Source organism: Eucyclogobius newberryi, unplaced genomic scaffold (genome assembly GCF_026437365.1).
Source record: "Eucyclogobius newberryi isolate DKJ021-1_F unplaced genomic scaffold, fEucNew1.0.hap1 SCAF_16, whole genome shotgun sequence".
Lineage (NCBI taxonomy): Eukaryota > Metazoa > Chordata > Actinopteri > Gobiiformes > Gobiidae > Eucyclogobius > Eucyclogobius newberryi.
This window is the reverse complement of record NW_027315790.1, coordinates 2,947,383-2,974,529: the sequence shown is the minus strand read 5'-3', so window position 1 is coordinate 2,974,529 and position 27,147 is coordinate 2,947,383. Positions and strand designations below refer to the sequence as shown.

The window sequence follows — 27,147 nt, the reverse complement described above, 5'->3', positions numbered from 1 at the left end:
GGAGTAAGTGCAGGCACAGCACAGGGGCCCTGCTCCTAGTGGCTAAAGGGAGTAAGTGCAGGCACAGCACAGGGGCCCTGCTCCTAGTGGCTAAAGGGAGTAAGTGCAGGCACAGCACAGGGGCCCTGCTCCTAGTGGCTAAAGGGAGTAAGTGCAGGCACAGCACAGGGGCCCTGCTCCTAGTGGCTAAAGGGAGTAAGTGCAGGCACAGCACAGGGGCCCTGCTCCTAGTGGCTAAAGGGAGTAAGTGCAGGCACAGCACCGGGCCCTGCTCTGAGGAGCCAACGTGAGCGAACAAATACACGTTAGACATGAGCAGATGGGGTTGTTTAGGGTCCTGGAGCACACACACACAGAGACACACACAGACAAAAACAGACACAAGAATGTATTTTGCACCCAATTTTGTATTAAGAAAATACAGACAAACTGTGTCACTTGCCAATTTTCTGTCCAAAATGATCAGAAAGAATCCTCCACCAAATAATCAAGAGTGGGATGTGTCCATTGCTTTAGTTACTATAGTTACTATACACATCCCAATGCTGTATAGTATAGTACTTTATATGGCAGAAACTCAACATTTGGAGAACACATTTTACTCATGTAATGTGTAATGAATGCAGTACACTGCCACAGAGCCTTGTTCCTTTAGGGCAGTACTGTGCAGTACTGCACAGTACTGCACAGTACTGCACAGTACTGCGGTACCACAGTACTGTGCTACTGTACTGCGCAGTACTGTGCAGTAGCAGATAGTAGTTGATGAGGAGTGGCACACTGTAACTGGACTTCAAACTGATGCAGGGTGTGTCTTCCACATACGGCAGTCATCATGGTACAAAGTACAACATAAAAACAATAGTTTATAAAATGATTCCCACAATAATTAAATAATTATTTCAAATACCTCTCACAATACATAATAAACATATACTAGAGATTACAATATCAATTGCACACAATCATTTGAAGTTAAATGGAGGCCTCAGGATGATGGAAGTGTTAGAGCTGGAGCTGGAACAGTGGTGGTCTGACACTGGGCCACACAGTAAAGCACCCGACTGTCAGTGCTGTGGACGCAGGGGCCTCTGTAGGACTGTCCAGGTGAAAGGGCCCTGTGGTTGTAGCACAGCAGGAGACGAGCTCCTCTGGAGAACATCCTCAGGCCCATTCACCGCAGACTCCAGCTTACGCAGCAGCTCTGCGCGCTGGACTTCACCAACGTGCCGCACATCTGAACAGAGCTCAGGCCCCAGATGTGGCGTGGCCCCTGGCCACCAGCAGCAGAGCCAGGAGCCCCACGGCCGCGAGCCTCTTAAGCAGAGCCACAGTGTCTTTAGGAATGAGCAGCTGGGCCAGAACATTGGTGATGAGGGAAATCTCATGAGCCACACACACAAAGATGAAGCTGCTGAGCAGGACGTTGAGGGCGGGGTTTCCAGGGATGAGCACTAAGATGCCCTTGGTGTCTGCTGCCAGCCAGATGTGGTACTGACAGATGAACAGCTGCACACACAGGGGAGTTAGCCTTAGAGTTCTAGGAACAGACGGAGACATTTGCGACTTACTTCTAAAGAGATTTTCCCAAACCAGGCAAAAAAGGAGCTGTAGACTGAGCGGGCGGAGCTGGGAATGTTCCTGATGAGGATGAAGGCCAGAATCTGAGGAGACACAGGAGCATCAGAGGTTAGCACTCTGTCCTAAGGGCTGTTCAAATGGATGTGCCAGTCTAATGACATTACTGGGACTGCAGCGATGTAGGGGTGGATCTCGTTGCACTGGGCTTTGGTCCTGCAGCTGCTGGCCCACACCGAGTATGTCTGAAGTGAAGAGGACACACCACGTTAGGTAGTTTCCTTGAGGCTGAGCGCTTCTTACAGAATGAACTTACAATGAAAGAGAGTGCAGACAGGAGCAGCAGCGGCAGGGACACTTTGGCTGAGAACAGAGCGTCTCCTCTGGCCTCCGACAGCGCCTGCTTCTTCTGCAGGAGCAGGTAAAGGAAGGCAAAGAGCATCCCCTGCACCACCGCCTGCAATCACACATCACTCACATGACAGGGACACGACAGGGACACGACAGGGACACGACAAGGACACGACGGGAAGACGACGGGAAGACGACGGGAGCACGACGGGAACACGACGGGAACACGACGGGAAGACGACGGGAAGACGACAGGAACACTACAGTCAGATACAGCAGAACTGGACTTACAAAACGATCCAGTTTCCAGCGGAACCACCACTCGTGAATGTTGCCATTGACTTGGAAGAGGCCAGAGAAGGGCCAGGCGGTGAAGGAACTCTCAAACAAGCCCTGCAGGTCAGAACAAAGTGTGAGACTCAAGCCTTTGACAGCTGTGGTCAGGACTTCTGCTTCTGGATGGACACTGAGCCGTTACCTGTGAATAGGCGTAGAGGCAGATGAGCAGCACCACGCCCAGTAGCTTCAGCAGGACTCCCAAGTGCCACAGGACACTGTCTGTCACAGAGAACACACGTGATGAGCACCAGGATCAGGTTGTAAAGAGCAAAGTGCTTCAGGACACGTACTGTTGGCCTTCTTCTGCACGATCTGAGGCCACGCGGCCAGAGCCAGGTAGATGACCACGAACCAGAAGGAAACCAGAGGAACAAAGTAATAGAACTGGTACGGCCTGTCCATCACCGCACACAGCACCAGCACCAGGAAGTTCAGGCGGAAGAGCACCTGCAGCACAAGTGTCACAGAGAGTCACAGAGAGGCACACAGAGGCACAGTCACAGAGAGGCACAGAGAGAGGCACAGAGAGAGGCACAGTCACAGAGAGAGGCACAGTCACAGAGAGAGGCACAGTCACAGAGAGAGGCACAGTCACAGAGAGAGGCACAGTCACAGAGAGAGGCATAGTCACAGAGAGAGGCACAGTCACAGAGAGAGGCACAGTCACAGAGAGAGGCACAGTCACAGAGAGAGGCACAGTCACAGAGAGAGGCACAGTCACAGAGAGAGGCACAGTCACAGAGAGAGGCACAGTCACAGAGAGAGGCATAGTCACACAGACACATGCCATGGGGGCTGGAGCCTGGAGGCCCTGGAGCCTGGAGGCCCTGGAGCCTGGAGGCCCTGGAGCCTGGAGGCCCTGGAGCCTGGAGGCCCTGGAGCCTGGTCTCACCTGGCACACTCGGTACAGGCCAAAGTCCCCTTTGAGCCAGAAGAAGGAGAAGTGTCCATATCCTGTTTGGAAGAGATATGCTGCCACCAGCACTCGCACGTGCATGTAGACCGGGAGGAACTGAGACAAAACAGAGTGAACACAGAGTGAACACAGAGTGAACACAGAGTGAACACAGCGTGAACACAGAGTGAACACAGAGTGAACACAGAGTGAACACAGAGTGAACAGGACTCACAGCACTGGCTCCTGAAATATGATAGATGAGAATGACCAACTGCATCCAGCCCTTCCACTCATCCGTCTGCTCCCTGTTCAGCACCCGGGTCTGGAACACACAGCAGCACCCATGAGGAGGGTGTCACAGCAGCACCCATGAGGAGGGTGTCACAGCAGCACCCATGAGGAGGGTGTCACAGCAGCACCCATGAGGAGGGTGTCACAGCAGCACCCATGAGGAGGGTGTCATGTCAAAGTGCAGGGCGGGCGTGGCTCACCTCTTTGGTGCTCTCGCAGCAGAACAGGCCCAGCACAAACACATTGATGAGAGGGATGAAGAAGGCCGAGTGGCTGTAGTGTTTCTGTTCCTTCATAAACACATCTGCTCTGTCACACAGGTAGAAGTAGACCATGATGAGCCCCATTCTGCACAGGGCCCCGCACACAGCCTCGGCCCCCAGGGGCCCAGCTGCTGTAGCTGGCTTCTTCTCCTCTAAACTCTCCACGTCAGGGGCCACAGGCCGTCGATTGGGCAATTTCCTCACAAAGTGGAAGAGCAGGAAAAGTAGAGTGGAGGCCAAAAACAAAGAGAGCGCCATCTTCTGGAGAAAGGTGAACGGGGGCGTGTCCTGGCAGCACGAACCATCGATGGGCCGGACCTCTCTGTTACACAGACTGTTCATGAAAGCCATGGCGCCCTGAGCGAGACACACAGGTTAGACACAGCACTTATGCTATTGAAACTGTCACTTCAACTAAACCTGACTCAGAGTTACAGACTGTTACAGACGGTGCCGTGGCTGAGTAACCTTGACATGGTGAATTCTCACGACTTTAGAGAGTTCACAAACTCTTGAGAATCCATATTGTTAGGCTTTCGATGATTTGTTTGCAGTCCACACCCGCGGTTTAACGGGCCAATCACAGGGCATTTAGGGCCCACAGGTTGGACTGGAGCCAATCACAGAGCCACACATTGTGGTTTGGAAGGACATCTACAAAAACATGTTGGCACCATGTTTGTACTCTTTAGTTTGTAAAAGGCTGGGCCCCGGATCTGAGGGCTGAACTCAAACACACTGCTTGGCATTATGAGACCAACTGTGTTTGACTATCAAGGGCCGGGTGGCCATGTGATCACAATGACATTCAGCACAAAAATAACATCAGGGAAGTGTGTGAGCGAGCACTGGAGACTAGAACATCACCGCACGATTTTCAAAGAAATGAATTAGATTTTTGAATGAAATATGTAATTTAATGACTTGAATTGATAAAGTTTTACAGTTTTATATTTTTACAGTTTTATATTACTGGACCCAGTAAGCGTTCAGCTAAAGGAATCAATCAATCAATCAATCAAACAAACAGCCCAGAGGAGTTTCAGGATTTGACTTTTGTCTCTGATGAAGGATGGAGCGTGAGATCGACAGGCGGATCGGTGCAGCGGCTGCAGTGATGCAGTCGCTGCATCGGACCGTTGTGGTGAAGAGGGAGCTGAGCCGAAAGGCAAAGCTCTCTATTTACCGGTCGGTCTACGTTCCTACCCTCACCTATGGTCATGAGCTTTGGGTAGTGACCGAAAGAACAAGATCGCGGATACAAGCGGTCGAAATGAGTTTCCTCCGCCGTGTGGCTGGGCGCTCCCTTAGAGATAAGGTGAGGAGCTCGGCCACACGGGGGGAGCTCGGAGTAGAGCCGCTGCTCCTCCACGTCGAGAGGAGCCAGCTGAGGTGGCTCGGGCATCTGTTCCGGATGCCTCCTGGGCGCCTCCCTCGGGAGGTGTTTCAGGCATGTCCCACCGGGAAGAGGCCCCGGATAAAGCGGCAGAAGATGGATGGATGGATGGATGGACTTTTGTCTCTGTATTCATTGGTCTCAGAACGATGAAAACTGAGGAGTCTTGTCACTGATTTTCCTCGTTTATTTAAGAACTATTTAAGAATGCATTAACACTATATACCAATACTATGAGATCATGTCAAATACATATTGTTCAATCAAGTGTCGTCTTTTGTACCATATATATAAGATGGTTTGTTTCTGAGTCTTATCCTTAAAGACAGACCACATACACGGTCAGATGATCTGAGGGTTTGTCTGAGCTCTGCTGCACTTTCAGCTGCTCGAGTTGACCTTTGACACAGATTGATCGTTGCCGCAGTGACAGGTTTGATATAAATGGCAGCTCGTCTTTGGCCGTACGATAATTCTAAGTTCAGTCTTTGTCCCCGTTTCACTGTGAGACATACGACCCACCACTTTTATATAACTGTTAAACCAGGGTGAAGAAAGTGTTGGAGGCTCCTCACCACGTCCACGCTGCTCTCAGGCATGTGCAGACCATCAGACGACTGGTTCACGGTCTGCAGCGCGGCCAGGCGCGACACGCTGAACGATCTGATGGGAGAACGCCCCAAACTCAAGGCCTCTGCTGCCGCTTCATTATACAAGTCGATCTGTTCATCTGTGATCATCCTCCTGCTCTGGCTCAGGGCTCTCCAGTTCACCGGCTCTGCACAGAGACAGCCAACACAAGAGTGAATCACAGGACCCCCTGAGGCTCCCCAGAGGCCCCCCAGAGGCTATGCTTAAGTGTAAACCATATTTTTCAGATTTTAAGTCACTACTTTTTTCCCACTCTTTGAACCCTGCAGCCCAATACAACGGTGCAGCTAATTCATCGATTTTTACTGGCTAACGGCCACCGGGGGGCAGTCTAGCAGGAAGCGCAAGTGTCCGACACACATCAGTCATTTTCTCTGTATTTTAAGCTTCAAAACGCAGTGTCTTATTACAATCAGACTATATTCACAGAGAAATGAGTCTAATGAGGAAGTGACTCTAGACGCAGCACAACACAAGACACACGGAGAGGAACATGTGATATACGGCTCTGCAGTTTAGAACCTGCTACAGTGAAATGAGACTTTCTGGGACAGGCCTGACCCGAGGGTCACTAATGTGGAACATATTTTTGTATAAATATCTCATGTTATAACGTAACACTCGCTCGATAAGAACGAGCTCAGGAGCAGATGAAGCAGATGTGAAGACACAGAGTCATCAAGGACAGAGGGGACAGTAGGGACAGAGGGGACAGAGGAGACAGTAGGGACAGAGGGGACAGAGGAGACAGGAGACAGTAGGGACAGAAGAGACAGTAGGGACAGAAGAGACAGTAGGGACAGAAGGGACAGAAGAGACAGTAGGGACAGAGGGGACAGAGGGGACAGAGGGGACAATAGGGACAGAAGAAACAGAGGGGACAGTAGGGACAGAAGAAACAGAGGGGACAGTAGGAACAGAAGAAACAAAGGGGACAGTAGGGACAGAAGAAACAGAGGGGACAGTAGGGACAGAAGAAACAGAGGGGACAGTAGGGACAGAGGGGACAGAAGAAACAGGGGACAGTAGGGACAGAGGGGACATTGTATTGCTGTATATTGTATATGTACAAGTTGTTTCTTGGTTGTGAGTTTTGTTGGTGCAGTTTGTATTCAGGATGAACATGATGGAGTCGTGGAGGAAGTCTTCTTTAACCCATTTCCTGTGGGTTTCAGTCAGACTTTCCAGACTGCTTCATGTGCAGAACCAGGTTAGCAAAAATAAACCCCTCATTATCTTTAAGGAAATAATTGTACAAATGATAAATACAACTTGACAGGAAATTAACTTCCAAATATAGAATGACCCATTTTGCATAACAGAACATATGCAAATGTGGTTCTATTTCATCCCTACTGACCGCCAGAGGCGGTGCATAAAGCACTGGATGATCATCCTTGCGCATACACAGGTCGTGAATTGATAACAAAAAAGTCACCTTTGACCCCCCGGTGGCTCACGTGAGTCTATATAGTCACGTGACACCGGGAGCTCAGTCCCTAGAAACCTTCTCGCATGCAGGTTGTATACGTGGTTGTTCGGCTAATATTGCTGTTTTCCCACAAAGTTTGGTTCGTTTTGCCGCTTGTAGCCTGTTAGGCAAGGCAAGGCAAGTTTATTTGTAGAGCACATTTCATACACAAGGCAATTCAAAGTGCTTCACACAGCAGGAAAAAAGCATTCAAATCACAAAGAAATTACAGAAATACAATAAAATTAACTAAATTAAAAATTATCAATCCAACTGATTTTCTAAACTAATAAAATCACAAACAAAAGAGAAGAGTGCAAAGAAAAAATCCTTTCAGTCATATGCGCAGCTAAACAAAACTGTTTTTAGCTTAGATTTGAACATTGTCAGAGTTGAAGCCTGTCTCACATCTTCAGGAAGACTGTTCCAGATTTTAGCTGCATAAAACTGAAACGCAGATTCCCCATGTTTTGTCCTGACTCTGGCACCAGCAGGAGGCCGGTCCCTGAGGTCCTCAGAGTCCGAGATGATTCATATGGCACTAACATATCCAAGATGTACTTTGGTGCTAGGCCATGGAGAAACTTGTACATAAGCAGAGCTGCTTTAAAGTCTATTCTCTGAGCCACAGGGGGCAGTGCAGAGACCTGAGAACAGGACTAATGTGATGGTACTTCCTGGTTCTAGTCAGGACCCGAGCAGCAGCGTTCTGGATGTACTGCAGCTGTTTTACAGCTCGTTTGGAGAGACCAGTGAGCAGGCCGTTACAGTCTAATCTACTGGAGTCAAACGCATGGATAAGTCTCTCTAAATCTGGTTTTGACACTATATTTTTGACTTTGGCAATGTTTTTTAGATGGTAAAAAGCTGCTGATGTTATTGATTTGACGTGGCTATTAAAGTTCAAGTCTGAGTCCATTATTACCCCCAGATTTCTAATTTGGTTTGTAGGTTTTAGAGCGAGACTCTGGAGGTGACTGCTAACACTTTCTTTGTTTCTGTGGGCCAAAAACGATTATTTCAGTCTTGTCTGAGTTCAGCTGGAGAAAGTTGTTTTGCTCCACACACTGATCTGTTGGATGCAGTGACAGAGTGAATCTACTGGTCCATAGTCACCTGCCGACAGTGAAACATAGATCTGAGTGTCGTCTGCATAATTGTGATAGGACACATTTTCACTGCGTATCAACTGACCCAACGGCAGCATGTAGAGGTTGAACAGAAGGGGACCCAGGACTGACCCTTGGGGCACTCCACAGGTCAGGGTCATGTGGTCTGAGACACAGCTACCAATTTCAATAAAGTACTTCCTGTCTTCCAGATAGGACCTTAACCAGTTTAGGGCAGTGCCAGTGATGCCCACCCAGTCCTCTAGTCTCTGTAAGAGGATCCCATGATCGACAGTGTCAAAAGCAGCACTCAGATCTAACAGAATTAAGACTGAGGCTTTGCCCGTGTCAGTGTTCAGGCGGATGTCATTTGTCACCTTGACAAGAGCAGTCTCAGTGCTGTGATGAGGTCTAAAACCTGACTGAAAAACATCAAATGAGTTGTTTATTAAGAGGAAATCTGTGAGCTGTTGGTAAACAACCTTTTCAAGGACTTTGCCCCAAAATGGCAGATTAGAGATGGGCCGGTAATGACTCAGTACTGCGGCATCAAGACTGCTCTTCTTTAGGCGAGGCTTTATGACCGCAGTTTTCAAAGACATTGGGAATGTTCCAGATTGAAGCGACATGTTAACTATGTGAGTGAATGGTGCTAACAAACTGTTCAGCACAGACTTTAGAAATTTGGTGGGTAACACATCAAGGCAGCATGTAGATGAACTCAGACTGGTGATGATCTCATGGACAGTTTTGTCAGTTACTGGTGCAAAGTGAGTTAACTCTAAGTGTCTTGGTGGTTTTAGGGTATTTTTTTGCATTGTGGGATTTATAGCATTTTTAATGCCCTGAACTTTGTAATTAAAGAATAATGCAAACTCATTACACTTGGATGTGGAAATGAGTTCTAACGGCAGCTGAGCTGGAGGGTTTGTTAATCTGTTTACTGTGGCAAACAGGACACGCGAGTTGTTACTGCAGCTTCCAATTATTTCAGAAAAATATCTTTCCCTAGTTCTACATAAGATTAGGTTGTACATGTTCAGCTTTTCTTTGTAAATCTCTTTTTGAACCTGGAGCTTTGACTTGCGCCATTTCCGTTCGGCCCTGCGGCACTCCCTTTTCTGTGCCCTGACCGAATCATCATTTCTCCACGGCGCCTTCTGCTTATTTTTAACCATTTTAGCCTTTATAGGGGCGATGGTGTCCAGAACGTTCAAAACACTAGATGTAACAGAGTTCAACAAATCATTTACATTAGAACATGAGACATTTTCAAAGTTTATCATTTCCATAAACAGTGCACCTGTGCCATCACTTATGTGTCTCCTCTGAACAACTGCAGGACCAACCGGAGGTTTGGGAGAAACAGACAGGTCAAATATGACACAGAAATGATCAGACAGAGCAACATCGATCACATTAACATTTGAAATATTTACCCCCTTTGTAATTATGAGATCTAGAGTGTGTCCTTTGCTGTGGGTGGGGCCTCTCACATGCTGAGTAAGACTGAAGGTTTCAAGGACAGCATCAAGATCTTTAGCGTTTCTGTCACAAATATTATCAACATGCACATTGAAATCACCTGTAATGACCAAACCATCAAAGTCTGTGCATATGACTGAAACGTCTCAGTAAATTCATCAATAAAACGTTGGCAGTGCTGGGGAGGCTTGTATAAAACAATGAAGAGAATGGATGGAGACCGTTTTAGCTCCATTTTAAAGGATACATACTCAAATGATGAAAACACCCCAAAAGACAACCTGCGAGTCATTATTTCATCTCTAAAGACAGCACAGACTCCACCCCCTTTTTTGTTTTTTCGTGTTTCAGATTCAAACTTAAAGTTGGGTGGAGCAGATTCTATCAGAACTACATTTCCTGTGTTTTTGTCAAGCCATGTTTCAGTTAAAAACATAAAATCAAGATTATAAGAAGAAATTAAATTATTAATTAAGAGAGATTTGTTACATAAGGATCTGACATTTAGCACAGCAAGTTTCAGACTAGTTTCAGTGAGACTGGGCTTTATCTTTTCACAGGGAATATGAATCACATTTCTCAGATTGGGCCTGACTCGCATTTTGTTTTTCCATCTGTGTGATGATGTGACTACAGAAATAGCACTAGGGGGGGCTCTTTTTACATAGGGCCCCGGGTTGGTTTGATTTTTAATGTGACAATAAGTCCCGGCAACGCTGAGACCCAGTGCATCCTAGCTATGGGAGATACCAGGTGAAAGGCGAGGTTGGATGGGTGGTGGGGCTTTTGTAGCCAAGGAGAGTTTGGGACCAGGTGAGAGGCGAGGGGGGATGGGTGGTGGGGCTTTTGTTGGTGTAGTCGGCTTGTGCAGGGAAGACATAGCCCTTGCTATATTGGGCGTGAGTGGAGCCATCTTAATGCCTGATTTGATCAGACTTTCAAAATGGCTGGGAAGGCCCATGGGTGAGAGTGGAGATGAGAAGGAGAATGATGAATCTTTAGTGGGAGTAGATGTTGCAGGGGGAACCCAGGGCTGGTGTGAAGGCAGGGGCGATGACAGGGATGTTGTTGGGCTTGTCACAGATGGGTCCAAGGCCTTTGAAGATTGTTCCTTTGCTGGAGGCGGTGGAGGTGAATGCGGAGCAGCTGGAGCTGAATCCTTTGCTGGTGGTGGTGGAGCAGCTGCTGATGAATCCTTTGGTGGAGGCTGAGGTTGTGGTGCTTTTGATGTTGAAACATTGGCTCGGTCTCTGGCTGATGGAGCAGGAATTCTTCTCTCATTCCTCTCTTCTCTAACTATCTGCTCAGGACCCTATCCAGGCCCCGTCCAATGCCTCAGAGCGTGGAGCAGGTTCTCTGTCAGCACCCTCACTCCACCTCTTCATAGGTGGGGACCATTTCTCTTAAACAGGTCCTCTCGTTTCCAGAATAGATAGAAGTTCTCAATGTAGTGTAGTCCTCTCGGGGAACACTCTTTGGACAGCCATGTGTTCAGCTGAAGAAGCCGGCTAAACTTGTTTATCCTCCTGTCGATGTTTGGAAGAGGTCCACTTATGAATGTTTTGATTTCCATTTTATCAAGCACGTGGAATAACTTCAAGAAGTCTTTTTTCAAAACTTCAGTCTGTTCCCGCCGCATGTCCACTGCACCCACGTGCACAATCAGCTGTTTAGCTCCTCCATGCTTAGCCATAATATTTGGAAGGAGTGACGTTATCTCAGAAACAGTGGCGCTTGGAAAAGAATGTGTGTTTATCTTTTCATGCGTCACGTGACTTATCGCGCCGTCCCCAACTAAAACAATCTTCGTGACCTTGGCTCCTGGCACAGATCCTCCTCGCTGTATTTTGGCCACGTCATCTTTCCTTTTTTCATTTAATTCCATCTCTGAAAGTGGTAAAAATCTGTTGGTGAGCTGTATTTTAGGCGACTTCACGTTATCTTTGTATCGTTTAGGCTTTGCTCCAAGTTTGTTCCAAGAAACAGCCTGGTCATTCTGGTTTTTAGACAGTTTTGGAAACGACAGAGTCACTGCGGTTTAGGTTGAAAGTAGCAGTTTTTCTTGTAAAAAGTGTGCTCTTCTTACCGTCGGTTGACACAGGAATGGTATCGTGAAGAACTTTTTCAGATTCCAAAACAAATATCCGTGTTTTCAGCTCATTAATTTCTTGTTGATATTTCCGACAGCGTTCACAGTCTTTCTCCCTTCTTCTCCCGGACATGTCGCTGGCGTCAGATATGTCGTTAAAACTGGAAAAATGTTCTTAAAATCCTTGGTTTACTTGAAAAAGTCTAAAGCAAAAATGTTTGGAAGACAAAACTGATTAAAAAGCAAAATAAATAAGGAAAACAGCGATAGCAAGCGGAGCGAGCAAAAAAGCATGTGCACTCTTCGGAAGCAGAGGTAGTTAGCCCTGTGACTGTGGTACAGTCGGTGCAGCGAGTTTGCTCGCCCTCCTGGGGCTGCACAAGCGTGTCGGACCTGTTGCAATAGGAGGTATATTTACGTTGTTTTCTACGACTGGTAAGTACCCCTTTAATGCATTTCACCGTAGCCGTGCGCTCGGTAGATTTTTGTTGAATTTGAACCGTACAATTGTACCCGGTTCTGTGTTTATCCGTGCTAAAGCCGGTTGTTTGGTTTACTGATACAGCCGCGCGGCTCTAAGTTCTAACTATAGCCGTGTTCGGGTCATTAGTTCTGAACTGCTTTGTTTTCAGCCAGTTACACACCAGCGGTGGCGTTTTCGGCTCGACCTGGTGGTTACATGTAGCTGGTTTTGTGTTTACATTGGGTGATTAGTGGCGTGCTCAGCTCAGTCTGATCCCGCACGTCTCATTCACATAGCGGGTCATTAGTGGCGTTCCCTGCTCGACCTGACCCCGCGGTGTCCCCTCATATAGCGGGTCATTAGTGGCGTTCCGCTCGACTCGACTCTATTGGCTCCGGTCTTATCATGCTGGAGTCCCTGTGCTGCCGGTCCTGTCTGGCGCCGCTGCAGCCTGACGATGGGCATGATCTCTGCCCTGCTTGTCTTGGAGTGGATCATCTTCGGGAGGCACTCTCCGATGATGCTTGCTCCAACTGTTCGGTTATGCCCCGGTCTGTGCGCGTGGCGCACTTGGCGGCTTTCGAGGACGCTTCAGACTGGTTGTCTGTGGCGCCTCCGAGTCAGTTACCAGCTGGCCAGTTTCAGAATCTGGCTCACTGGCCTCTGCCGGCACTCAGGCCGACAGTGATGACACTGTCACAGCGGTTTTGCGGACGGCACTTTCCCGCTTAAAGCTGGATGTTCCGCGGGATGAGGCGGCACCCTCGAGCGCCTTCTTTCGGCGCCAGGCTGCAGCGTCCCACTTTGCAGTTCCTCCCTCGGAGGTGTACATTAACGAACTGCATGCCTGTTGGACAGACCCAAAGGCATTTTCGAGGCCTACTTCAGATGGCAGGGTTTTGGCACTGATGCAGGATCCTCAGAAGCTTGGCCTGGGACATATGCCGGCAGTGGAGCCGGCTATTGCCTCCCTCATCGTCCGCCCAGAGGAGACTTTACGGACTAATGCCCGGTGTCCACGACCACAGTGCCGGGTTACAGACGACCTTCTGTGTAAGACGTACGACATGGGAGCTCGTATGGGTCGCATTGGGAACTCATTGTCTCATTTAATGCTTGGCCTGTCGATTTCTCTTGAGACGGTGCCAGTGGACCAACCAACACATGGGCTGGTTGATGCCTCCTTGCAGCCTTTTGCCCTCATGTCAAGGGAACTAGGGCGACTGCTCTTTACATTAGTGCAAGCTCGCCGCCAAGTATGGCTGGCACAGTCTCCGCTCGAGGCCAGTAGGAAGACCTTGAGGGGTGTTTCAGTTCTTCCCGGAGAACTATTTGGCCCGGCCGCCCTGGAGGCTCTAGAGCGCACGGCCCAGGCTTGCCGTACACGGCAACAGTTGGCGGGGCTTCATAGGCGGGGGTCTCATCGACCGGCTCAGGCCGCCCCTCCCGTTTCTTCACGGAGATACACACCACCGCCCCATCATGGCTCAGACTTGCAACAGGCCCCAAGATTTGGATTTCGTCCGTCCCGTGCGTCCCGTTCCTCACAGCCCGGCCGTGGCCCCCACAAACCCGGGCGGGGTCGAGGGGCCTCCAGATGAGGCCACAGGGCCGGCGGTAGGACATTTTTCCCCAGGACAGCTGGAGTACTGGACGGCTCACTCCCCAGATATTTGGGTGCTGGCCACGCTGTCCGAAGGGTATCGTCTGCAGTTCCGCCGCCGGCCTCCTGTTCCTGGTCAGATCCGAATGACTGTTATTCAGGATTCGGCCAAGGCGCAGGCGCTCTCTCAGGAGATTCGCACCTTGCTGGACAAGGGGGCGATAGTTCCTGTGGACCCCCTGCTGGATCCAGGGGGCTTTTATTCCCGATATTTTTTAGTACCCAAGAAGACGGGCGATTTACACCCAGTTCTGGACCTCAGGGGTCTAAATATGTTTTTAAAAGGTACTCCCTTTCAGAATGTTGGCGGTCAGACAAGTGCTCCAGGCGTTCTCCCCAGGCGACTGGTTCACAACAGTAGACCTGAAGGATGCATATTTTCATGTCCCCATTGCACCGCCACATTGGAAGTTTCTCTGCTTTGCTTTCCGGGGAGAACACTTCCAGTTCAGGGTTCTGAAATGGCGCTCTCCATCTACCCTGAAGGTATACATTGCCGCAATTTCTCGTGGGCATGTGGGGTGGAATGGTTTCTCGGTTGGCCGTAACCAAGATATTTCCCTTTTTCTAAAGGGTGCTCGGCGTTTGCATCCGCCGGCCCAGTCTGTGGCCCCGGCGTGGGACCTGTCCCTGGTGCTGGAGGCGTTGCGATCCCCTCCATTTGAGCCTCTGTCGCAGGTTGACCTTAAATGGCTGTCAATGAAGACGGCATTCCTTCTGGCGATGGCCTCTGCGAAGCGGGTGAGTGAGCTCCAGGCTTTGTCCGTGGCAGACTCCTGTTTTCGTTGGCACCCTGACAACTCTGGGGTTTCCCTTTGGCCGAATATAGATTTTGTTCCAAAGGTGATTTTGTCGGAGGGGCACAACCGGCCGCTACAACTTGCACGTTTTGGTGCGGGATCTGCCGCCGAACAGCTGTGTCCTGTCCGTGCGCTTGAGGCATATGTGCGTGCTACAGCGTTGATACGCAAATCTGAGAACCTGTTTGTTTGTTTCGCCGGCCAGCGCAAGGGCCAGGCTCTGTCCAAACAGCGTCTCGTGCGCTGGATTGTTGATGTAATCACGGAAGCCTATACTCGACAAGGGCGACCGTTGCCGTCCGGGGTGAGGTGCCACTCCACAAGGGGGCTCTCAACTTCGTGGGCCGCTATGAACGGGGTGTCCTTGGACGTGATCTGTGCGGCGGCCTCTTGGACATCCCCGAATACATTTGCAAGATTCTACAGAGTGAATGTGGTTTCTCCACAACCGCTGGAAGAGGTTCTCCGGCAACACTCTTCTGCGTCCCATTGAGGTATGGTTTTGTCTATTCCTCGGGACCCTGCTGGTATTCGTCATCCAGTGCTTTATGCACCGCCTCTGGCGGTCAGTAGGGATGAAATAGAACGAAAGTTACGACTGTAACTACGGTTCTATGAATCCCGGATGACCGCCAGAGCATCAGGTCCCTCGGAATTCTCGTGCTTTGCGAGAAGGTTTCCAGGGAATGAGCTCCCGGTGTCACGTGACTATATAGACTCAAGTGAGCCACCGGGGGGTCAAAGGTGACTTTTTTGTTATTAATTCTCGACCTGTGTATGCGCAAGGATGACCATCCAGTGCTTTATGCACCGCCTCTGGCGGTCATCCGGGATTCATAGAACCGTAGTTACAGTCGTAACTTTCGTTCTCAGGGAGAAACTAACAATTATTTTTGTAGTGAACAAGTCAAACTAGTTTTCCTGTTGTACATTTCCATTGTCAGCCAAATAACAGCTGAAATATGTGGACAGGCTTCTATTGGACGCTGTTGTACCTTGAACGTGCCAGTAGACGTCTCCATGCTGAGCCAGTCCCTCCAGAGCCGCAGACATGGACGTCAGGTTGGCCTTGTACTGGTACAGTCCTTCTGCACTGCCCTTGAAGTCTTTGATGACCCACTGTGAAGGAGACACAGGAGCCAGTGAGACGCAGGAGCCAGTGAGACACATGTCACACTGTTACAGTCCCAGGACACAACACCACTTCTTTCAACTATTTGTTTTTTTAATTACAGTGATCCCTCGTTTATTGCGGGGGTCACGTTCCAAGAAGAACCCGCAGGAGTCGAAATCCGCTAAGTAGAAACCTTTATTTTTCTACAGTTATTATACAATGAAATACATAAAACATTGAAACACACACACACACACACACACACACACACACACACACACACACACACACACACACACACACACACACACACACACACACACACACACACACACACACACACACACACACACACACACACACACACACACACACACACACACACACACACACACACACACACACACACACACACACACACACACACACACACACACACACACACACACACACACACACACACACACACACACACACACACACACACACACACACACACACACACACACACACACACACACACACACACACACACACACACTTTTTTTTTAATTTTTATATATTATATGTTTTAGAGGATCCGGAGTGAGGTGGCAACAATGCTTACAGCGCCAAGGCTTTGAACGTTTTAGTCAGCCACGGGTCACATGAGGCTGGAAACATGCGCAGTCCCACATATGTTTGCTCAAAACAGCGTTTATTACAAATAACTAAGTCATTGCATGATCAAGGCTTAGATTTTGCTCTTATTCAGTTATTCAGCAGCGATCTACAGCAAAGTTGATTAAATTACATTCTAAAGTTATATTTTATTGATTGTACTGCATATTGTTGTGAATTGTCCTTCAGGCGTCAGAGTTGTGTCGTTTTCTCATGTTAAGTGTCGTGTCCTCAGCTTAAGCAGCTGTTAGTCAGACTTACTGTGGCCGCTCCAATGATCAGGGCATCCGGCTTTACTGGTGCCTGCAACACAAAGCAGAGGAAGAGGTGAGAAGGACTCAGCACCATGGTGATGGTGGTTGTTAGATGGTGGACATGTGGTGAGAAGTATCTCGGGGCGCGTATATCTCGGGGCGCGTGTATCTCGGGGCGCGTGTATCTCGGGGCGCGTGTATCTCGGGGCGCGTGTATCTCGGGGCGCGTGTATCTCGGGGCGCGTGTATCTCGGGGCGCGTGTATGTCGGGGCGCGTGTATGTCGGGGCGCGTGTATGTCGGGGCGCGTGTATGTCGGGGCGCGTGTGTCGGGCGCGTGTGTCGGGCGCGTGTGTCGTGTATCGGGCGCGTGTATCGTGTATCGGGCGCGTGTATCGGGCGCGTGTATCGTGTATCGGGCGCGTGTATCGGGCGCGTGTATCGGGCGCGTGTATCGGGCGCGTGTATCGTGTATCGGGCGCGTGTATCGTGTATCGGGCGCGTGTATCGGGCGTGTGTATCGTGTATCGGGCGCGTGTATCGTGTATCGGGCGCGTGTATCGTGTATCGGGCGCGTGTATCGTGTATCGGGCGCGTGTATCGTGTATCGGGCGCGTGTATCGGGCGCGTGTATCGGGCGCGTGTATCGTGTATCGGGCGCGTGTATCGTGTATCGTGCGCGTGTATCGTGTATCGTGCGCGTGTATCGGGCGCGTGTATCGTGTATCGGGCGCGTGTATCGTGTATCGGGCGCGTGTATCGTGTATCGGGCGCGTGTATCGTGTATCGGGCGCGTGTATCGTGTATCGGGCGCGTGTATCGGGCGCGTGTATCGGGCGCGTGTATCGTGTATCGGGCGCGTGTATCGGGCGCGTGTATCGGGCGCGTGTATCGTGTATCGGGCGCGTGTATCGTGTATCGGGCGCGTGTATCGTGTATCGGGCGCGTGTATCGTGTATCGGGCGCGTGTATCGGGCGCGTGTATCGGGCGCGTGTATCGTGTATCGGGCGCGTGTATCGTGTATCGGGCGCGTGTATCGTGTATCGGCGCGTGTATCGTGTATCGGGCGCGTGTATCGGGCGCGTGTATCGGGCGCGTGTATCGGGCGCGTGTATCGTGTATCGGGCGCGTGTATCGTGTATCGTGCGCGTGTATCGTGTGCGGTATCGGGTATCGGGCGCGTGTATCGTGTATCGGGCGCGTGTATCGGGCGCGTGTATCGTGTATCGGGCGCGTGTATCGTGTATCGGGCGCGTGTATCGATACACGTGTATCGTGTATCGGGCGCGTGTATCGTGTATCGGGCGCGTGTATCGGGCGCGTGTATCGTGTATCGGGCGCGTGTCTCGGGCGCGTGTATCGTGTATCGGGCGCGTGTATCGGGCGCGTGTATCGTGTATCGGGCGCGTGTATCGTGTATCGGGCGCGTGTATCGTGTATCGGGCGCGTGTATCGGGCGCGTGTATCGTGTATCGGGCGCGTGTATCGTGTATCGGGCGCGTGTATCGGGCGCGTGTATCGTGTATCGGGCGCGTGTATTGTGTATCGGGCGCGTGTATCGGGCGCGTGTATCGTGTATCGGGCGCGTGTATCGTGTATCGGGCGCGTGTATCGGGCGCGTGTATCGTGTATCGGGCGCGTGTATCGGGCGCGTGTATCGGGCGCGTGTATCGTGTATCGGGCGCGTGTATCGTGTATCGGGCGCGTGTATCGGGCGTGTGTATCGTGTATCGGGCGCGTGTATCGTGTATCGGGCGCGTGTATCGGGCGCGTGTATCGTGTATCGGGCGCGTGTATTGGGCGCGTGTATCGGGCGCGTGTATCGGGCGCGTGTATCGGGCGCGTGTATCGTGTATCGGGCGCGTGTATCGTGTATCGTGCGCGTGTATCGTGTATCGTGCGCGTGTATCGTGTATCGTGCGCGTGTATCGGGCGCGTGTATCGTGTATCGGGCGCGTGTATCGTGTATCGGGCGCGTGTATCGGGCGCGTGTATCGTGTATCGGGCGCGTGTATCGTGTATCGGGCGCGTGTATCGTGTATCGGCGCGTGTATCGTGTATCGGCGCGTGTATCGGGCGCGTGTATCGGGCGCGTGTATCGGGCGCGTGTATCGTGTATCGGGCGCGTGTATCGTGTATCGTGCGCGTGTATCGTGTGCGGTATCGGGTATCGGGCGCGTGTATCGGGCGCGTGTATTGTGTATCGGGCGCGTGTATCGGGCGCGTGTATCGTGTATCGGGCGCGTGTATCGTGTATCGGGCGCGTGTATCGTGTATCGGGCGCGTGTATCGATACACGTGTATCGTGTATCGGGCGCGTGTATCGTGTATCGGGCGCGTGTATCGGGCGCGTGTATCGGGCGCGTGTATCGTGTATCGGGCGCGTGTATCGTGTATCGGGCGCGTGTATCGGGCGCGTGTATCGTGTATCGGGCGCGTGTATCGTGTATCGGGCGCGTGTATCGGGCGCGTGTATCGTGTATCGGGCGCGTGTATTGTGTATCGGGCGCGTGTATCGTGTATCGGGCGCGTGTATCGGGCGCGTGTATCGTGTATCGGGCGCGTGTATTGTGTATCGGGCGCGTGTATCGGGCGCTCCCTCCTCTCGTGCCAGATGCAAATAAAAGTAGAATGTCTAATGAAAAGAGCTGGAGAAGAGCCAGAGTGTGTGATTGTGAAGAACTTTAGACTCACATTAGACAGTGAGATCAAAGACTCCTTCATGGAGTTATTGGTCCATGGACTCCACACGAAGTTCTGTCAAACAAAAACATGTCTTCAATGCAGTTCAGGAATAAAACGGATCAATTTAGAGTGATCTGAATTCACTCACCACTTGAGCTGTGGAGCTGTTGTCTTTGAAGGAGAGATCAGCATGTCTCTACACACAAGCACACACAGGTTACACAAGCACACACAGATCACACAAGCACACACAGGTCACACACACACACAAGCACACACAGGTCACACACACACACAAGCACACACAGGTCACACACACACACAAGCACACACAGGTCACACACACACACAAGCACACACAGGTCACACACACACACAAGCACACACAGGTCACACACACACACAAGCACACACAGGTCACACACACACACAAGCACACACAGGTCACACACACACACAAGCACACACAGGTCACACACACACACAAGCACACACAGGTCACACACACACACAAGCACACACAGGTCACACACACACACACAAGCACACACAGGTCACACACACACACAAGCACACACAGGTCACACACACACACACAAGCACACACAGGTCACACACACACACACAAGCACACACAGGTCACACACACACACAAGCACACACAGGTCACACACACACACAAGCACACACAGGTCACACACACACACAAGCACACACAGGTCACACACACACACAAGCACACACAGGTCACACACACACACACACACAAGCACACACAGGTCACACACACACACAAGCACACACAGGTCACACACACACACACAAGCACACACAGGTCACACACACACACAAGCACACACAGGTCACACACACACACAAGCACACACAGGTCACACACACACACACAAGCACACACAGGTCACACACACACACACAAGCACACACAGGTCACACACACACACAAGCACACACAGGTCACACACACACACAAGCACACACAGGTCACACACACACACAAGCACACACAGGTCACACACACACACAAGCACACACAGGTCACACACACACACAAGCACACACAGGTCACACACACACACACAAGCACACACAGGTCACACACACACACAAGCACACACAGGTCACACACACACACACAAGCACACACAGGTCACACACACACACACAAGCACACACAGGTCACACACACACACAAGCACACACAGGTCACACACACACACAAGCACACACAGGTCACACACACACACAAGCACACACAGGTCACACACACACACAAGCACACACAGGTCACACACACACACACACACAAGCACACACAGGTCACACACACACACAAGCACACACAGGTCACACACACACACACAAGCACACACAGGTCACACACACACACAAGCACACACAGGTCACACACACACACAAGCACACACAGGTCACACACACACACACACAAGCACACACAGGTCACACACACACACACAAGCACACACAGGTCACACACACACACACAAGCACACACAGGTCACACACACACACAAGCACACACAGGTCACACACACACACAAGCACACACAGGTCACACACACACACAAGCACACACAGGTCACACACACACACAAGCACACACAGGTCGCACACACACACAAGCACACACAGGCGCGCACACACAGGCGCACACACAGGCGCACACACAGGCACTCACACACACACACCTTGATGGGAGACTGTTTTTGTGAGGCGATTATACTGATGAAGGCGATGAAGAGCGCTCTGATCCGAGAGTCCCCCACAAAGACGACCTTCTTTCCAGCGAGGCAGGTGCTGGCGTCCCTGTGAGGAGACAGGTGAGGAGACAGGTGAGGAGACAGGTGAGGAGACAGGTGAGGAGACAGTTGAGGAGACAGTTGAGGAGACAGTTGAGGAGACAGTTGAGGAGACAGTTGAGGAGACAGTTGAGGTGCTCACAACAGTACAAACACTCACCTGCTGCTGTACTTGTGCATCATGCACCCATCAGGCTGCCACACGGAGCCCCCCAGGAAGCGCCCTGTGGACACCAGCCACTGACAGGAGTCTGCGCCTGAGGGACACACACTGTCAGGACTCACACGCGCCGCCAGGACTCACACGCGCCGTCAGGACTCACACGCGCCGCCAGGACTCACACGCGCCGCCAGGACTCACACGCGCCGCCAGGACTCACACGCGCCGCCAGGACTCACACGCGCCGTCAGGACTCACACGCGCCGCCAGGACTCACACGCGCCGCCAGGACTCACACGCGCCGCCAGGACTCACACGCGCCGTCAGGACTCACACGCGCCGTCAGGACTCAGGACTCACACGCGCCGCCAGGACTCACACGCGCCGTCAGCGCCGCCAGGACTCACACGCGCCGCCAGGACTCACACGCGCCGCCAGGACTCACACGCGCCGCCAGGACTCACACGCGCCGTCAGGACTCACACGCGCCGTCAGGACTCACACGCGCCGCCAGGACTCACACGCGCCGCCAGGACTCACACGCGCCGCCAGGACTCACACGCGCCGCCAGGACTCACACGCGCCGCCAGGACTCACACGCGCCGTCAGGACTCACACGCGCCGTCAGGACTCACACGCGCCGTCAGGACTCACACGCGCCGTCAGGACTCACACGCGCCGTCAGGACTCACACGCGCCGTCAGGACTCACACGCGCCGTCAGGACTCAGGACTCACACGCGCCGCCAGGACTCACACGCGCCGTCAGCGCCGCCAGGACTCACACGCGCCGCCAGGACTCACACGCGCCGCCAGGACTCACACGCGCCGCCAGGACTCACACGCGCCGCCAGGACTCACACGCGCCGCCAGGACTCACACGCGCCGCCAGGACTCACACGCGCCGCCAGGACTCACACGCGCCGCCAGGACTCACACGCGCCGTCAGGACTCACACGCGCCGTCAGGACTCACACGCGCCGCCAGGACTCACACGCGCCGCCAGGACTCACACGCGCCGCCAGGACTCACACGCGCCGCCAGGACTCACACGCGCCGTCAGGACTCACACGCGCCGTCAGGACTCAGGACTCACACGCGCCGCCAGGACTCACACGCGCCGTCAGCGCCGCCAGGACTCACACGCGCCGCCAGGACTCACACGCGCCGCCAGGACTCACACGCGCCGCCAGGACTCACACGCGCCGCCAGGACTCACACGCGCCGTCAGGACTCACACGCGCCGTCAGGACTCACACGCGCCGTCAGGACTCACACGCGCCGCCAGGACTCACACGCGCCGCCAGGACTCACACGCGCCGTCAGGACTCACACGCGCCGCCAGGACTCACACGCGCCGCCAGGACTCACACGCGCCGTCAGGACTCACACGCGCCGTCAGGACTCACACGCGCCGTCAGGACTCAGGACTCACACGCGCCGCCAGGACTCACACGCGCCGTCAGCGCCGCCAGGACTCACACGCGCCGCCAGGACTCACACGCGCCGCCAGGACTCACACGCGCCGCCAGGACTCACACGCGCCGCCAGGACTCACACGCGCCGCCAGGACTCACACGCGCCGCCAGGACTCACACGCGCCGTCAGGACTCACACGCGCCGTCAGGACTCACACGCGCCGTCAGGACTCACACGCGCCGCCAGGACTCACACGCGCCGCCAGGACTCACACGCGCCGCCAGGACTCACACGCGCCGCCAGGACTCACACGCGCCGTCAGGACTCACACGCGCCGTCAGGACTCACACGCGCCGCCAGGACTCACACGCGCCGTCAGGACTCACACGCGCCGCCAGGACTCACACGCGCCGCCAGGACTCACACGCGCCGTCAGGACTCACACGCGCCGTCAGGACTCAGGACTCACACGCGCCGCCAGGACTCACACGCGCCGTCAGCGCCGCCAGGACTCACACGCGCCGCCAGGACTCACACGCGCCGCCAGGACTCACACGCGCCGCCAGGACTCACACGCGCCGCCAGGACTCACACGCGCCGCCAGGACTCACACGCGCCGTCAGGACTCACACGCGCCGTCAGGACTCACACGCGCCGCCAGGACTCACACGCGCCGCCAGGACTCACACGCGCCGTCAGGACTCACACGCGCCGTCAGGACTCACACGCGCCGTCAGGACTCACACGCGCCGTCAGGACTCACACGCGCCGTCAGGACTCACACGCGCCGTCAGGACTCACACGCGCCGTCAGGACTCACACGCGCCGTCAGGACTCAGGACTCACACGCGCCGCCAGGACTCACACGCGCCGTCAGCGCCGCCAGGACTCACACGCGCCGCCAGGACTCACACGCGCCGCCAGGACTCACACGCGCCGCCAGGACTCACACGCGCCGCCAGGACTCACACGCGCCGTCAGGACTCACACGCGCCGTCAGGACTCACACGCGCCGTCAGGACTCACACGCGCCGTCAGGACTCACACGCGCCGCCAGGACTCACACGCGCCGCCAGGACTCACACGCGCCGTCAGGACTCAGGACTCACACGCGCCGCCAGGACTCACACGCGCCGCCAGGACTCACACGCGCCGTCAGGACTCACACGCGCCGTCAGGACTCACACGCGCCGTCAGGACTCACACGCGCCGTCAGGACTCACACGCGCCGCCAGGACTCACACGCGCCGCCAGGACTCACACGCGCCGCCAGGACTCACACGCGCCGCCAGGACTCACACGCGCCGTCAGGACTCACACGCGCCGTCAGGACTCACACGCGCCGCCAGGACTCACACGCGCCGTCAGGACTCACACGCGCCGTCAGGACTCAGGACTCACACGCGCCGCCAGGACTCACACGCGCCGTCAGGACTCACACGCGCCGTCAGGACTCACACGCGCCGCCAGGACTCACACGCGCCGTCAGGACTCACACGCGCCGTCAGGACTCAGGACTCACACGCGCCGTCAGGACTCACACGCGCCGTCAGGACTCAGGACTCACACGCGCCGCCAGGACTCACACGCGCCGCCAGGACTCACACGCGCCGCCAGGACTCACACGCGCCGTCAGGACTCACACGTTTTATTTTATGGAATATGAATTTCAAGAAAATAATATAGTGTCTCTGTAAAGAAATAGATTCCTCCACTTTCAATCAAATTTGAAACTTGAGTGGCCAACTAGTTTTTGTAATGATATATAATATATATCGTTACGGCCGAAACTGTCAGGCTATCGCGCCGCGGGCCACGGCTCTGTAGACATTCCCAGATAGAAAATCGGTATCGGAAAAAACGGTTTTGGCAGGTCACATTCCTGAAAAACCAGAAATCGGTATCTCTAATTATATATTGTACTTCAGGCCTCACCCTGAGGCAGGACAAAGAAGAGCAGATTATGTTCCCAGGTGTATTTCTATGTATGACATTTCCGCATGTGTGGAAAATAAAGGAATATGTTATCTTATCTTATCACTTTTGTTCAGTCAGACTGAGAGTAGTTCTGAGGGTCAAAGGGAGAACGTCACCTTTACAAAGAGGCAAGGTTTTTGTATATAATCTATATACTTAAAAAACAAGTATGATTCTAATTTGGAGCTGTCTTTAGAGACAGTTGCACAAAGGCCTCAGCTTAATGTCTTTCACTTATTGAACTACGTAACGTTAGGTCACATTTTACAGCTCGTGTCGTCGCGGCTGACGCGGGACAAAGCCCCGGACACTGGCCTGGCACCGGTGAAAACGGCTCTTTTGACGGTGACTACAGTATTTCATAAATGTATTTGGAAATAAGATGGAAAACACAAGCTCCCATTAGCTTAGACCGAATATTCACTGCGGAAACGTGAGGAAATACTTACCATTCCAAACGCGGTAGGATGAATGAAGCAACAGCAGCACAAGAACAAGGAACAGGGAGATGAACTTAGCGTGTTTAATGGTAAAATAGTGATTTATTTCGAGTTTGCCCAGGCTATAAGCCAGGGTTGCCATCTTCGCTCCTCCATGACAACAAGCCGACTGACGCAGAGGCGTGAGCAGCGACGCACAGGCGTGAGGAGTGACGCAGACGCGTGAGGAGGGACCATGGATCTATTATAATATCTGGATAGGGCGTGGCTGTCCGCAGGATGTCGTTACAACCCCCAGTGGCCACTCCATTGGTACTGCAGCCAAAGAAATCTCGCGCCCCAGAAAGCTTTTTTTCCCTAAAGCGCAATGTAACGAAAAACTGCTCGTGTTCGGCTGTAAAAGCACCTAAAGCTTTCAGAAATGTCGGATATAGCGACAATTCTTACCTATTTTTAGGTCATTGAGTTTTTTTGATTTTAAGATTGTTCAGTTGTCTTTGAAACGCTTTTTAATTTGTTAGCTTCGGCTACGCTCTAGCGCGCCGCTCTAGCCCAGCTCATGACCGTCTAGACCAATCAGAGCGCGAGTAGGTGAAGTGAACGGGCCGAGATGCCGTGGATGAGCCCAAATGCCACGACTGAGCTACAGGCGTAAAACTATGATCCATGAGTTTAATAACTGAACAAATCATCAAACTAATGACCACCACGGACCTGAGGGTCTGAGGATCTGAGGGTCGTGGACCTGAGGGTCTGAGGATCTGAGGGTCGTGGATCTGAGGGTCTGAGGATCTGAGGGTCGTGGATCTGAGGGTCTGAGGGTCGTGGATCTGAGGGTCTGAGGGTCGTGGATCTGAGGGTCGTGGATCTGAGGGTCTGAGGGTCGTGGATCTGAGGGTCGTGGATCTGAGGGTCGTGGACCTGAGGGTCTGAGGATCTGAGGGTCGTGGATCTGAGGGTCTGAGGGTCGTGGATCTGAGGGTCGTGGACCTGAGGGTCTGAGGATCTGAGGGTCTGAGGATCTGAGGGTCGTGGACCTGAGGGTCGTGGATCTGAGGGTCGTGGACCTGAGGGTCTGAGGATCTGAGGGTCGTGGATCTGAGGGTCTGAGGGTCGTGGATCTGAGGGTCGTGGACCTGAGGGTCTGAGGATCTGAGGGTCTGAGGATCTGAGGGTCGTGGACCTGAGGGTCGTGGACCTGAGGGTCTGAGGATCTGAGGGTCGTGGACCTGAGGGTCTGAGGGTCGTGGATCTGAGGGTCTGAGGGTCGTGGATCTGAGGGTCGTGGATCTGAGGGTCTGAGGATCTGAGGGTCGTGGACCTGAGGGTCTGAGGATCTGAGGGTCGTGAACCTGAGGGTTGTGGACCTGAGGGTCTGAGGGTCGTGGATCTGAGGGTCTGAGGGTCGTGGATCTGAGGGTCGTGGATCTGAGGGTCGTGGATCTGAGGGTCGTGGACCTGAGGGTCTGAGGATCTGAGGGTCGTGGACCTGAGGGTCTGAGGGTCGTGGATCTGAGGGTCGTGGATCTGAGGGTCGTGGACCTGAGGGTCTGAGGATCTGAGGGTCGTGGATCTGAGGGTCTGAGGGTCGTGGATCTGAGGGTCGTGGACCTGAGGGTCTGAGGATCTGAGGGTCTGAGGATCTGAGGGTCGCGGACCTGAGGGTCGTGGATCTGAGGGTCGTGGACCTGAGGGTCTGAGGATCTGAGGGTCGTGGATCTGAGGGTCTGAGGGTCGTGGATCTGAGGGTCGTG

At 53.0% G+C, this 27,147-nt stretch overlaps 1 protein-coding gene across 1 annotated transcript; it reads right to left on the bottom strand.

The window, feature by feature from the left end:
- Positions 1 to 839: 839 nt before the first annotated feature.
- On the bottom strand, positions 840 to 25,577 carry casd1 (CAS1 domain containing 1). Its single transcript, XM_072447288.1, has 18 exons — positions 25,403 to 25,577; positions 21,559 to 21,655; positions 21,288 to 21,405; positions 19,709 to 19,756; positions 19,570 to 19,632; positions 16,883 to 16,924; positions 15,843 to 15,966; positions 5,692 to 5,894; positions 3,658 to 4,077; positions 3,399 to 3,488; positions 3,161 to 3,280; positions 2,559 to 2,715; positions 2,408 to 2,487; positions 2,221 to 2,322; positions 1,895 to 2,035; positions 1,746 to 1,823; positions 1,572 to 1,664; positions 840 to 1,509 (listed from the first exon to the last, which is right to left on the bottom strand). Exons 1-18 carry the CDS (start codon positions 25,533 to 25,535, stop codon positions 1,249 to 1,251), a joined length of 2,370 nt encoding a protein of 789 aa, XP_072303389.1. The 5' UTR covers positions 25,536 to 25,577; the 3' UTR covers positions 840 to 1,248.
- Positions 25,578 to 27,147: the final 1,570 nt, after the last annotated feature.